Genomic DNA, 12,784 nt, shown 5'->3' with positions numbered 1-12,784 from the left:
CTAGACCTACCTAGCTCCCACAATTTTTCATGATACCTGCTGAGTGCAGTTGGTCAGCCAATTGCAAATCTATCTGGTGGTGATGCTGTCTGTCCTACATTTTTAGAATCATTCAATTTAGGGTCACCTCAGGTTTCGGTTATTTCCTTTCAGGTTCTTTAGTTGCTTTGAAATATGGACAGATGTTGTAATGGCTCTTTTCAAGGCTGCAGGTTGCATACCAGAGATAGTGACTGTCCTTTGCTCTAGAGTTCTCTCACCCCATTTGAAGGACGTTTTCTGCTTTTCCATTTCTTTGATATTGGAGCCTTTTGCCAATACTTGCAACTTCCTCCCCCTTGGTGGACAGAATCCAGTTGGTCAATGCACCTTCCTGCAATATATAAAGTTGCTCTTTTCATGATCATTTTTTTGTGTGAGCAGGATACAGCCTGGTCATCTCGGAAGCTGCTTTCTTCTTTCGAATAACAAATAGTCCCGTTAAATCTGACAAGTGAGTAAGTCTACAGAATTTTTTAAAAAAACAGTTTTTTTCAGAAAAGGGACTAGAATTTCTTGTTTTTTTCTAGCTGGTTAATTCTATTTAGGCTAGTTAGTTCTATTCTAGGATAAACATACATAAAGAGACAACAATTTCTTCAGCCATAATGGGAAATGCCAGCTAGAGTTTGAGACACAGAGAAGAAGAGTGGGAAAGAAAAGCAGTGAAGAGAAAGCCCATACTGGGCTGCCATTTCGTCTAGGTTCAGATATATGCTTGCAAATTTCCACCATCTTTAACTAGTAATAAGACCCATTAAAAATCAGTGGGATATTTTTCTAGGTAGTTGCTGATAGAATTGCATTTCCTAAAGCACTTGTGTAAATGTACTGGATACATCACGGGAGGTATTTATTTCTACTTTGCTTTGCTCTAATATTGCTGGCTATACAGCTGACAATTCGTTCAGTTTTGGAATTTTGCTCCTCGAGGACAAATAATGTTAGGCCTTCTTCAGGAAACCTACAGAAATGTTTGTTAGGCAGCCTAGAGTGCCTGCTGAGGAAAGTGTGGATGGGAAAATATTAAGGTTAGGGCAGAGTTCCTCAACCTTTTCAGTTGTGGATCGGCATGTGTGTGTGTAGAGAGGAACAATCCGTGTGTGCGGTAGGCATACACGAATGCTGCTCGCTTGAGTGCCATCTCCATGGCCCGGTTCGAAAGGCTCAAGGTAGTGGATCACAGCCCAGCGGTTGGGCACCTCTGGATTGGGGAATGTAGCTGTTCTAAAAAAATATATCTGAGGCTAGCCTTTGTGTGAAAGAAAATAGGAAATCCCACGGTGATTAGAAAACCTGAGTTACTGGGTTCAGAGGAGAAGTTGAAAGTTTACTCTTTATCTTTTCAGTTGTACCTGACTTTTTATAACATTATTTCTCAACCTTGGTGACTTTAAGACGTGTGGACTTTAACTGCCAAAATTCTGGGAGTTGAAGTCCACACAACATAAAGTTGCTAAGACTGAGAAATATTGCTTTATAACCTTCATAGATTAGCACTCTCCATTTTATTTCTGATGCTTTACAACTTTGTTTAATGTTTCTAGGTTTTTGCTGGTCTCTTTTATAAGTGTATCCAATCATTCTTAGCATAACTGTTTTTTCCTAAAGAATTTTATTGCACAACATAACCAAAAGTGGGCAGGTTTACCTTCATAATTCTAGGTTTCAGTTTGACAGGGCCTCAAATCTCCTGGGTTGTTATTTTTGCCCTCCAAGATATGCGCATTAGTGGTCTCCAGTCCAATAATTTGCAAGAGTCCGATTTTCTTCTGTCTGCCTTCTTCTTAAGTGTTGGATGCTTGGCAACTGGCATGTAGTTATGACGGTTGCAGTGTCCCAAGGTTATGTGATCACCTTTTGCAACCTTCTGACAAGCAAAGTCAATGGGGAAGCCAGATTCACTCAACAATCATTTAACTAAGTTAACAACTGCAGTGATTCACTTAAGAACTGTAGCAAGAAAGGTCATAAAATGGGGCAAAACTCATTTAACAATTGTCTTGCTTAGTAGTGGAAATTTTGGAGTTAATTATGGGTCATAAGTTGAGGACTCCCTGTACTGTGGGCAAATTTAAGAGGGGAAATATCCAAAGTTTATTCATTTTCAGTGGTTTGACCAACTCTGGCAAGAAAAGGGAATCTCAGACAAATCAAGGTTAGCATTTATGTATGAAGGGACTATAGCAGGGGTGAAATGTTCCTGGTTCGGACCGGATCGCCTGATCCAATAGCGATAGAGGCGGGTGGTTCGGAGAACCGGTAGCAAAAATCCCTGCCACCCCCCCATGCCCAGCTGAGCTGCGCAATCATCAGAGGCTTTTTTAAAATTATTTTTAAAAGCATTTTTTCTACAACCTCTTTGGCCGAAAAAATGCTTTTAAAAGTTAAAAAAAAAGCCTCTGATGATCACACAGCTCAGCTGGGATCATCGTAGGCTTTTCAAAGCATTTTTTTTACAACCTCTTCAGCCAAAGAGGTTGTAGAAAAAATGGTTTTAAAAGTAAAAAAAAAAAAGTTGGCCATGCACACCCAGTCACATTACCACCACCACCACGCCCACAGAACCGGTAGTAACAAATTTTAGATTTCACCACTGGACTACAGTACTGTGGAAATTATTTCACTTATTTTTATTGATGGATGTATGCCACCCAGAGTCACTTTTTGTGAGATGGGTGGCTTTTTAAAGGTGAGAAATAAAAATAAAATTTCTTTAATAACAGATTTATATGGCCATCCATCTCACTGAACATGATGTGTACAACACAGCTATTAAAAGCTTAAGAAATAAATAAAAGCCACCTGATGGGAGAAAAATCTAAACACAATATAACCATTACTCAAGGCTCCCAAGGTTGTTGGGAAAACCATATTTTCAAGGCCCTCTGAAAGGCTAACAGGGTTTTGGGAATGTTTACAAATGAACAACTTCAGTTTTATGGCTCAGTAAAAAAAAAAAATCTGGAAATTTCTTCAGATTAGGAAAACTAAAGAATACTGCCCAAAACTATGATGGTCTACAATTAGGCTGGTCCCAGATAAAAATCACATCTCATACCGAACTAAAAAAAAAAAAGGATGTGTGTTTGTGAGAGAGATGCAACTGTACATTTGTTGATTTAAAACAGGATTGGAGCAATAAAAATGTTGATTTCAGGTCGTTTTACATTGTTATTTATTTCAGTTAAATCTTAGCCATTATCTACTAGATAGGGATTGGTACACTAAGTTCCAGAACAGGATTTCGAAATAAATTAGAGAGATATAATATCCATAACAAAAATAATATATAACAAAATTGTATTGGGAACCCTGGAGAAATTCTACTAGCAATTCTGTGTCAAAACTGTCCATTCGCTGAGCAAAGGGATTGGTAACCATGAGTTCTAAGTGGTTCTTCTGGAACCTTGGAGACACATCATGGAGAAGGGCAAAGGTGACTAACTCAGTGCCTGCTCATCATTGGTGTCCTCAACAAGAACAGAGTCCCACATCACAGTAAATCAATTATGAATTGTCATTAAGTGGGCTTATACAGTAAGTGAAATAATTTCATATTGGTTGTAACTTTTTCCAGGTCCACCGACTCGTCCTACTGTTGCAATGCCTTGTCTGCTATGCCCGTCTCTCTTGTGCTGCCTCCTCCTCCTCCTCCTTCCCTTTCCATTAGGCTCCAGTTCTGCGTCTAATGGGGATACAGAGGTCATAACCAGCAGTGGCCCTATTAAGGGCAAGCAGGTCCTGTCTGGCCTTGGGTCTGTGACAGCCTATCTAGGCATTCCTTATGCTGAGCCTCCCCTGGGGAAGTTGCGTTTCCAGAAACCTCTTCCACATCCGCCATGGAAGCAAACATTGGAAGCCACCAGTTTTGGCGATTCCTGTCCTCAATTTATTTTCCAGGATGTCCCTGAAGCAGATATATGGTCTCCTAAAACACCACTGTCAGAAGATTGCCTTTCCCTCAACATCTGGGTGCCACACCCACAACCTTCTTCACCAGTCCCTGTTTTGGTCTGGATACACGGAGGGGGATATTTAATGGGCACATCTTCTCTGGAGTTGTTCAACGGGGCATCCTTGGCTGCTGCTGAGAACGTCATTGTGGTCACCATCAATTATCGCTTGGGAGCCCTGGGCTTTCTGTACTTGCCACCAGCTGCTCCAGGGAACCTAGGCTTATGGGACCAACAGCTGGCCCTGAAGTGGGTAAAAGAGAATGCGGCTGCCTTTGGGGGAGATCCTTCTCGGGTGACCATTTTTGGCCACAGTGCTGGAGGATCTTGTGTGAATCTCCATCTTCTCGCACCAAAAAGCCAGGACCTTTTTGCCCAAGCGGTGATCCAGAGTGGAACAGCCAATGCCTTCTGGGCTTGGAGGTCTCCTGAGGAAGCCAAACAAAAATCACTGGAATTTATTCATCTACTAGGTTGTTCCAAGGACAATACTGTCAGCATAGTGCATTGCCTGCAAACAAAAAATATTTCTGAATTTATTCGGCATGAAATATCTCTGTTCTTCAAAGGTGGCTTCCTTGTCAGTTTTCCCTTCAGGCCAACCACAGATGGGGAGTTTTTGCTTGGTGATCCAGAAAAGTTCATGGAGGAGGGGCAAATTCAGGCCAAACCAGTCCTCATAGGTGAAACCTCTGATGAAGCAGCTTCATTTGTCCACTATGTTTTCCCTAACACCACCCACAATCTCATCAACCAGGAGCAGCTTCTGAAAGGGATAAGAATGTTGGTGCCAAATGCAACTGAAGATTTTATTCGGACTATTGCACTGAGGTACAGTGAAGGAAATCACGGCCTAGCACAATACCGCTCTGCTCTGTCCCACTTCTATACAGATCGGATCATTGCATGCCCATTGAGGGAAGCTGCAGGAAATATCAGGAAAACTGGGAGTCCTGTATATGCCTATTTATTCGCACATCGCCATTCAGGGTCAGTTTGGCCTGAATGGATTGGGGCAACTCACGGTGTTGAGGTTTCTTACGTTTTTGGAACCCTTGAATCAACGCTGCCTTTCAGTCAAACATACACAGAGGCTGAAGCCAGGCTGAGCCGTAAGATGATGCACTACTGGGCAGAGTTTGCCAGAACTGGGTAAGTGGTTCACTTTACTTCAAAAATTTGTATTTTAAATCCAAAGAAAGTCTTTCCATTCAACAAATGCACCTTATATCTAAAGCAACGAAGCCATAAAGTAATGCACACTCTTCCTTTGCCTATGTTTACAGGTTGTGTTAATACAAATAGTTCATGATTTACAACAACAGTTGGGACTAGAATTTCTGTTGCTAAGCAAGACAGTTGTTAAGTGAATCATACCCAATTTTTAAATCTTTCTTATCACAGTTACTAAGCAAATCACTGCAATTTTTATACAATATATGATTATGTGAATCCAGTTTCCTCCACTGACTTTGCTTGTTGAAAATCAGCTGGGAAGGTTGCAAATGGTGATCATGTGACCCTGGGACATTGCAGCCATTGGAAATACATGCTAGTTGCCAAGCAGCCAAATTTTTATCACGTGACCGTGAGGATGCTGGAATAGTTGTAAGTGCAAGGACCAGTTTTAAGTCACTTTTTTCAGTTCCATTGTAGCCTTGAATGGATGTTAAATGAATAGTTGTAAGTCAAGGACTACCTGTACTGGAAAGAGCCCTGACATTTTTAAGGATTCTTAATAATGTCATTTATAGATAATTGTTCTTTTATGAGTTCAGTGGTATCACACATATTCCGGGTACATTATTTCTCCAAGTGGAATAAAGGAGGCAAAAGGGAGATAAGAAACAGAGTATTACTCTACCATTAAGAGAAAGAGCAAAGGCTTGCAAGGGAGTAAGTAGTGAAGGGGAAACTCACAAGTTGGAGGGTGCCCAGGGTGTGAGGAATGGGGGAATGGATTGAGACTGGCAGTTCCAAGAGTCTATGAGGAGCTTACCTGGGTTTGGATCAGCAAGGAGGAGACACAAGAGATTTCACCAAACCAAACTCCACCCCTCCCTCAATGTCCCCTTTGGGAGTTCCCCTTGGCTGTAGTTTCTCAAGTCAAAACCAGTCTCTTTGGAAAAGAGCTACAGAAGGGACCTTGGAGGTCTTCTAATCCAACCTCCTGCTCCAGCAGGAGACCCTATTCCATTCTGGACAAGTGGCTGCCTAATCTCTTCTTAAAAACCTCCAGCGATGAAGCACTCATAGCTTCTGAAGGCAAGCTGTTCCACTGATCAATTGTTCTCACTGTCGGGAAATTTCTCCTTATTTCTAGGTTGGTTCTTTATTTATTTATTTATATTTATTTATTTATTTGTCATACACGTATAAGATAACAGATATAAGTATAAACATGATTATAAATACAGGATAAGGATACAAATAAATGGGGACAGTAAATCAGGGATGGTAGGCACGCTGGTGCCCTTACGCACGCCCCTTACAGACCTCTTAGAAATGGGGTGAGGTCAACAGTAGACAGTCTAAGGTTAAAGTTTTGGGGGTTTGGGGAAGAAACCACAGAGTCAGCTAGTGCATTCCAGGCATTGACCACTCTGTTGCTGAAGTTGCATTTTCTGCAATCGAGTTTGGAGCAGTTTACCTTAAGTTTGTGTCTATTATGTGCTCGTATATTATTGCGGTTGAAGCAGATAATTTTGTGTACTCCGCTTAAGTCAGACCTTGATTAGTTTCCATCAATGTCCTTTTCTTCCTCCTTAGGAATCCCACTGGGTTAGCAGCCAGCAAGGATGAGTGGCCACTCTATAATGCCACAGAGCAGAATTTCTTCCTTCTTAATACTGAGCCATTCCAGGAAAGGGTGATAGAGCACTGTGATTTTTTAAAGAGCCTTTTTTCAACTGCTGAAGAGACATGTAAGTTCAGCTATTAGTTCTGCCTTTGGAAGGGAGTAGTGGTTGATGAAAAATATGTTTTTAATATTTTTTTAAATATCATTTATATATCAAATATAGAGATCGCCCATCTCATTCATAGAGCAATTTCTAAAAATTGATTTTATTGCCACTCTTTGCTGAAACATATTCATTTGATTTTTACACTGGGCAATTTTGTAATGCTAATGATAAATTTTGAAGAGCAAACATATTTCATGACGTCCCAAAACTTGGGTCTCTAGTAATGTCCTCTAAGTAAGCCTTAGTTGCTCACATAAAGATAACAACAATTATAATAACAACAACAATAATGAATCCCCTGGGGCTTCCGGTTTGGCTTCCGTCGCCGTCAGACGGTCTTTCGAGACCACCAGCCCCGTGGCCTGTAAAGAGCCGCCTTTACAGCTGAAAGACGGCTCGAAAAACTCCATTTCCTTAAGGAAATGTGAGATAGAGCCGGCGAGGGCAGGTAGAGCCCTCTGCAAAGTCCCCAGTGTTTTTGTCTTACTCTTGGGGACGAAGCAGGATGAGGCTCCCTATTCTGCTCACCGCTGCTCCGGAATTCAGGAGAACTCTGCTTTTTGCAGAGCCAGGCGACGGGACCAATCCATTCAATGAAAATCAACAGATTGTTTAAACAAATAGGATGAGATCTGGACTTTGGACCCTAAATCGCAAGTATTTCTAACAATTTTATAAGCGATCTTAAAAGCGAAGGAAAAAAAGTTTAAAATGGCGACTGGCTGAGGCTTGAGAAGAAGAAAGCTGAAAGCGAAAGTCCTTCCGCCTGAATAGTTTAACAAGCTACAAAGTAGCAGAAATAATAGCGCTGGCTAGAATTGAAAAGAAAAATTTCTACTTTATGTTTCTTTCTTCTTGGAGATTTGATATTGATATTGTTTGGAGAGAAGTCTTTTTCTTTAAAAAGAGTCTGTCTGTGTGGCAGGATGGCGTTAAAACTGACAAAGCCAGACAAACAAGCAGCGGGGGGGGGGGTTTTCCCCCATTTACAAACCATATGAACAAGTTTTGAATTTGCAGACTCAGAAGAATGGTTTTAATCTAAAAGAATTTGTCTTGGAGGAGATGGCAAGAGATGATGAGATTGTGAACCAGAATCTTGAAAAATTCAGGCAGGAAATTAAAGAGTTGGTACAACAAAAATATGCCAATTTGAAACAACAGTTTGTAACAGCTTTGAAAACTTTTTCAGAAATAGTTATAAAGATGGATAAAGATACTAATTTAGAACTAGAGTCTAAAATGGAGGAAGTTGATTTATAATTTGGACAATAAAATACAAAGAATTGAAAATGATTTGATAAATATTCAGGACAAAAGCTCAGAAGTAAAGTCTAAAAAGGAAGCTGATCACGAGACTTACAATGCAGATAATATAAAACAAAGGATTGAAAAAGAAGTTACAATGATGCAATACAGGTCCATGGAATTTGCAGTCAGAATGAGGGGATTACAGGAAAATAATAGAGATGATTTGAGAAAGAAGTCTGCTGAAGTTCTGGCTGTAATTTTAAAGGTTCGTCCTGAAGAGATATCCTGTAAGATTGATAAGGCCTACAGAATAAATTCTTGGATTGCAAAGCAAAGGCAGTTGCCTAGAGATGTGGTGATTTACTTTACAGATAAAGGAACAAGAAATGATATTGTGCAAAAATCTTTTAACTCTACTTTAGAACTGAATGGAAGGAAGATTTGGATATATAAAGAGCTGCCGTCCAAGATGTTAAAAGATAGAAAGCAATTTGGATTTTTGGTGACTGAGCTAAAGAAACAAAACATCCCATTTAGGTGGGATGCTCCAGTTGGTATAATATTGAGATACCAAGGAGAAAGATATCAATTAAATACTGTTGAAAAAGTGGAAGAATTTTACTACAAGGTTCTTAAAATGGATTTAACATCTCCATGTATGCCATCAGTGTTAGGAACACAGGAGGGGAATAAAGAAATGCAAAATGAACAAGAGACTGAAACCCAGGCTAAGCAGATGGAGATGGAGATAATGGAAAAACAACAAGTCACAGAGGCTCCTTTGGACCAGTCGCTTTTGGATTCTCCTTTAAAGGTTATAGCTGGATTACTTACAAATACAAGAGAGGCGGCTTTGGATTTTAATGCGATGTTTCATCAAGCTACAGACCAGCATGAAAATCAATCAGCTGATATACAAGTTCTAGAAAGGCATCCAGGATGGAGATCTAAACCACAAAAAGTTAAGAAAAGAAGAAGCAGGTCCTACAAAACTAAAAAATCTTAGACTAAACAACAGTCTAATGCCAGTTACTTAAGAGACGATTAAAATGAAAATATAGCTGAGGTAAATTATTGACTTGTACTATTTTGAGAAGAATGACAGATCTCTGCAGTGCTGTGCCTTAGGGATGTGGAAGAAGGCCTCTAACTGAGTGGATTGGAACTTTCTATTTTGTACTCTTTGTAAAACGGATTACGTATATGTTGAGCTATAAGGCACGAGAATTATGGTGGGGCATGCAGAAGATCTGGTTGTTACCCTAACACGGTAGTTGGAATTAATAATCTAGATGAAAGACACTACAGAAGATATTATATGGAATATAAATATAAAGTCACTCGGGTGGTTTTTTTATATACGACAACATTTATTACTGATGGGGGCAGATGGTAATTGAAGATACTGAATATACTGTTGGAAACAGAACAAACTCCTCCCTACTTCCTCTTCCTTTCTCCCTCTCCTCCTCTCTTCCTCCCTCTCTTACCCTCACTCCTACTCTAACTTCCCTTCCCTTCCTTCATCCCGCTCTATTGCTGTATCCTTTTATGCATATGGACTACTCAGAGGGCTGAAAAAGTTATTTTTGACCGGTCCTCGCACTTTTGACCAGTCCTCGAACTTACGACTGTCCTCACATTTTATGTTTTTGCCCTATCTTGTCACCATGGTGAAGAGAAGCAGTTGTGAAATGAGTGACACGGTTGTTAAGAATGCTACAATGGGCATAAATGATGACCAGTCATAAGTGCGAAGACCAGTCAAAAGTGCGATGACCTGTCAGAAATCACTTTTTTCAGCCCTCTGGGTAGTCCTTTTGTGCACATGGACTACTCAGAGGCTGAAAAAGTTATTTTTGACTGGTCCTCGCACTTTTGACCAGTTCTCGAATTTACGACTGTCCTCACATTTTACGTTTTTTGCCCTATCTTATCACCATGGTGAAAAGAAGCAGTTGTGAAATGAGTGACATGGTTGTTAAGAATGCTGCACGGGCATAAATGTGAGGATGGTCATAAATGTGAGGACCAGTCAAAAGTGCGAGGACCTGTCAGAAATGACTTTTTTCAGCCCTCTGAGTAGTCCCTATACACATAGCCATGGCCACCCGGTCACATGACCAGCTAGCCTCGCCCACCCAGTCACATGACCTCCAAGCCACACCCACAAAATAAGCCACGCCCACAGAACCGGTAGTAAAAAAAATTAGAACCCACCCCTGGTTGGGGGTCACCACAACATGAGGAACTGTATTAAAGGGTTGCGGCATTAGGAAGGTTGAGAACCACTGCCTTAGGTGGACCTTTAAGGTTAAGATTATGGCACCAGGCTAGACATCAGGAGACTGTGAGTTCTAATCCTACCTAAGCCATGAAAGCCAGAAAGTTACGAATAGAATTCACAGTCTTGTAACTTTTAGCCTGGCGCCTTAATCTCAAGAACCCATCTAAGGTACTCTGTGTTACCTTTATAATAAATAGGCAGATTTTAGACTAGTCACTCTCTCTCAGCCAAACTCACCTCACAGGATTGTTGTTTTGGGGAAAATAGGAGGAGGAAGGTGTGTGGGGAATGTTCTCCACCTTGGATTGGATTATTTGTAAAAATAATAAAGGCGAGATACATATAATAAACAAAAATAAATAAAATTCTCTTATTCTACCTTACTACACAGAAGAGCATCCTGGAATCTCTGCTTTGCCTGTGTCTTGAACTGGCCTACTATGAAGGGCTGCCACTTAGGTTGAACCTCTTTGAAAATGGCATCCATATCTCAAAGGCACCATTTGAAAACCTAGCTACCATTTTGTTGGCTTCAGAATAACGGTTGTGTGTTTATTTCTCTCAGGAATCAATCAAGACTTATCTTTAAAGCCTGGGCAAATGATGACAAGCTGCACCAGAGAATCTTCCAGAAGCATCCATTGTCCTTTCAGAGACTGACTGGTGGGAACTTGGGAGACAAATAAGGAAACAACTAAAACCCACATCACTTTTGCTGTTAAAATAATAAATTGCTAGGAGTAATTTGTTACATCTTGATTTGAGACAGGCTTTTAGTGAATCCAGCTCCCTCAAAAAGTACCTCTTAATAAATACTGTCTGAATTCTTAGGATAAAAATCCCTTTATTTTCACAACAATGCCAGAACATGACGCAATATGGAAAAACAAATAAAGGAAACAAGAATTCTGCCAAATTTTGCTATAACCTAATGACTCACATATCTTTTTCATAGGACTGAGATCCTTAAATCTAATAAACGGACAGGTTTGGTATTCTGGGTGTCAAAATCATTTTAATATATCCTGATATGGAGAAACCAGTTTAGCAGGATGCTTAAATTAGGACATGATCCATTTAATTAGAGATGTTTTCTCGTGTGCTGTAAAAACAGTTTCGATCTCAGACAGTTCCAGATACTTTGGAAAAATAGGTCCACCTGTTGCCCCACCAGCAGAAATTCATAGCATTAAGAGTTGAGCTTTTCAACTTTTTTTCCCCTTAGCTACTGTCTACTGAAACCACCTCCATTACATTCCCATATCCCAAACTCCCAATGTTTATCCACACATCGCACTACTCCACATACTCACCATATACACACCTCACCACACATGCCACACTGACACCTCACCACACTATACCCACCACACATCATACACCACACACCACACATACATCTCACCATACAACCACACACCACACACATACCACACACCACACCACACCATACCATACATACTATACTAGATTAATCTGTAGACTCTACTATATTGGATTAGGAGGCATGGTGGCGCAGTGGTTAGAATGCAGTACTGCAGACTAATTCTGCTGATTGCCGGCTGCCAGCAGTTTGGCAATTCAAGTGTCACTGGCTTGATTCAGCCTTCTATCCTTCCGAGGTTGGTAAAATGAGGACCCAGATTGTTTGGGGGCAATAGGCTGACTCCGTAAACTGCTTAGAGAGGGCTTTAAAGCACTGTGAAGCGGAATATAAGTGTAAGTGCTATTGCTATGTCCATGTCTCCTCATAATTTGATATTCATTTCTAATGAAGTTAATCTGCTTTTATAAAAAAAACACTGCAGTCTTCACCTCCTATACTCTTGACGCCTTGTTTAGTTTTTATTTAAAATTGTTGTTTTTTACTGTGACCAGTGGGTTCCCATCTTCTAGTGAAAAAGTCTTGCAGAGAAAAGTGCAGGAATTTTGAGGCAGTCGCTAGGGGTCAGCACAGGCTCTGCACACATACAGGAGAGAATATTATACAAGAATAAGCTTTCATGCCCTAGTAAGTTCATCAGGTGGGCTTCTACCTCCAGCCTTTGCATTATTAAAGTCAATGTGATTGGCCAGCTAGTCAGGCCAGAGGAAAAGCCCTATCACATAATCTGTGTTTTCAACAACGTCACAATTTTGCCCTTATGGGACTGACCTGGGAGGACTTCCCGTGCCTCAACATTATTCTACCCCTCTGTGACTATCAGGTAAATGGTGGAAAACTCTCCAAAGACATTTCCAGCAACTGCAGAAGTTTGAAACTATCGTTCTATTAATCTCAAAGC

General features: G+C 40.5%; 1 protein-coding gene across 1 annotated transcript; it reads left to right on the top strand.

Annotated features, from left to right (window-relative positions):
- The first annotated feature begins 425 nt into the window (after positions 1-425).
- LOC139309403 (cholinesterase-like) lies at positions 426-11,452 on the top strand. Its single transcript, XM_070933464.1, has 4 exons — positions 426-493; positions 3,620-5,147; positions 6,765-6,919; positions 11,065-11,452. Coding segments are annotated over exons 2-4 (1,659 nt in total). The 5' UTR covers positions 426-493; positions 3,620-3,645; the 3' UTR covers positions 11,067-11,452.
- The last annotated feature ends 1,332 nt before the right edge of the window (positions 11,453-12,784 follow it).

Source organism: Pituophis catenifer, unplaced genomic scaffold, assembly GCF_029215685.1.
Source record: "Pituophis catenifer annectens isolate HBS135680 unplaced genomic scaffold, rPitCat1.0.hap2 SCAF_2, whole genome shotgun sequence".
NCBI classification, from domain to species: domain Eukaryota; kingdom Metazoa; phylum Chordata; class Lepidosauria; order Squamata; family Colubridae; genus Pituophis; species Pituophis catenifer.
The sequence above is the reverse complement of the archived record's forward strand: the minus strand, read 5'-3'. Positions and strand labels throughout refer to the sequence as shown.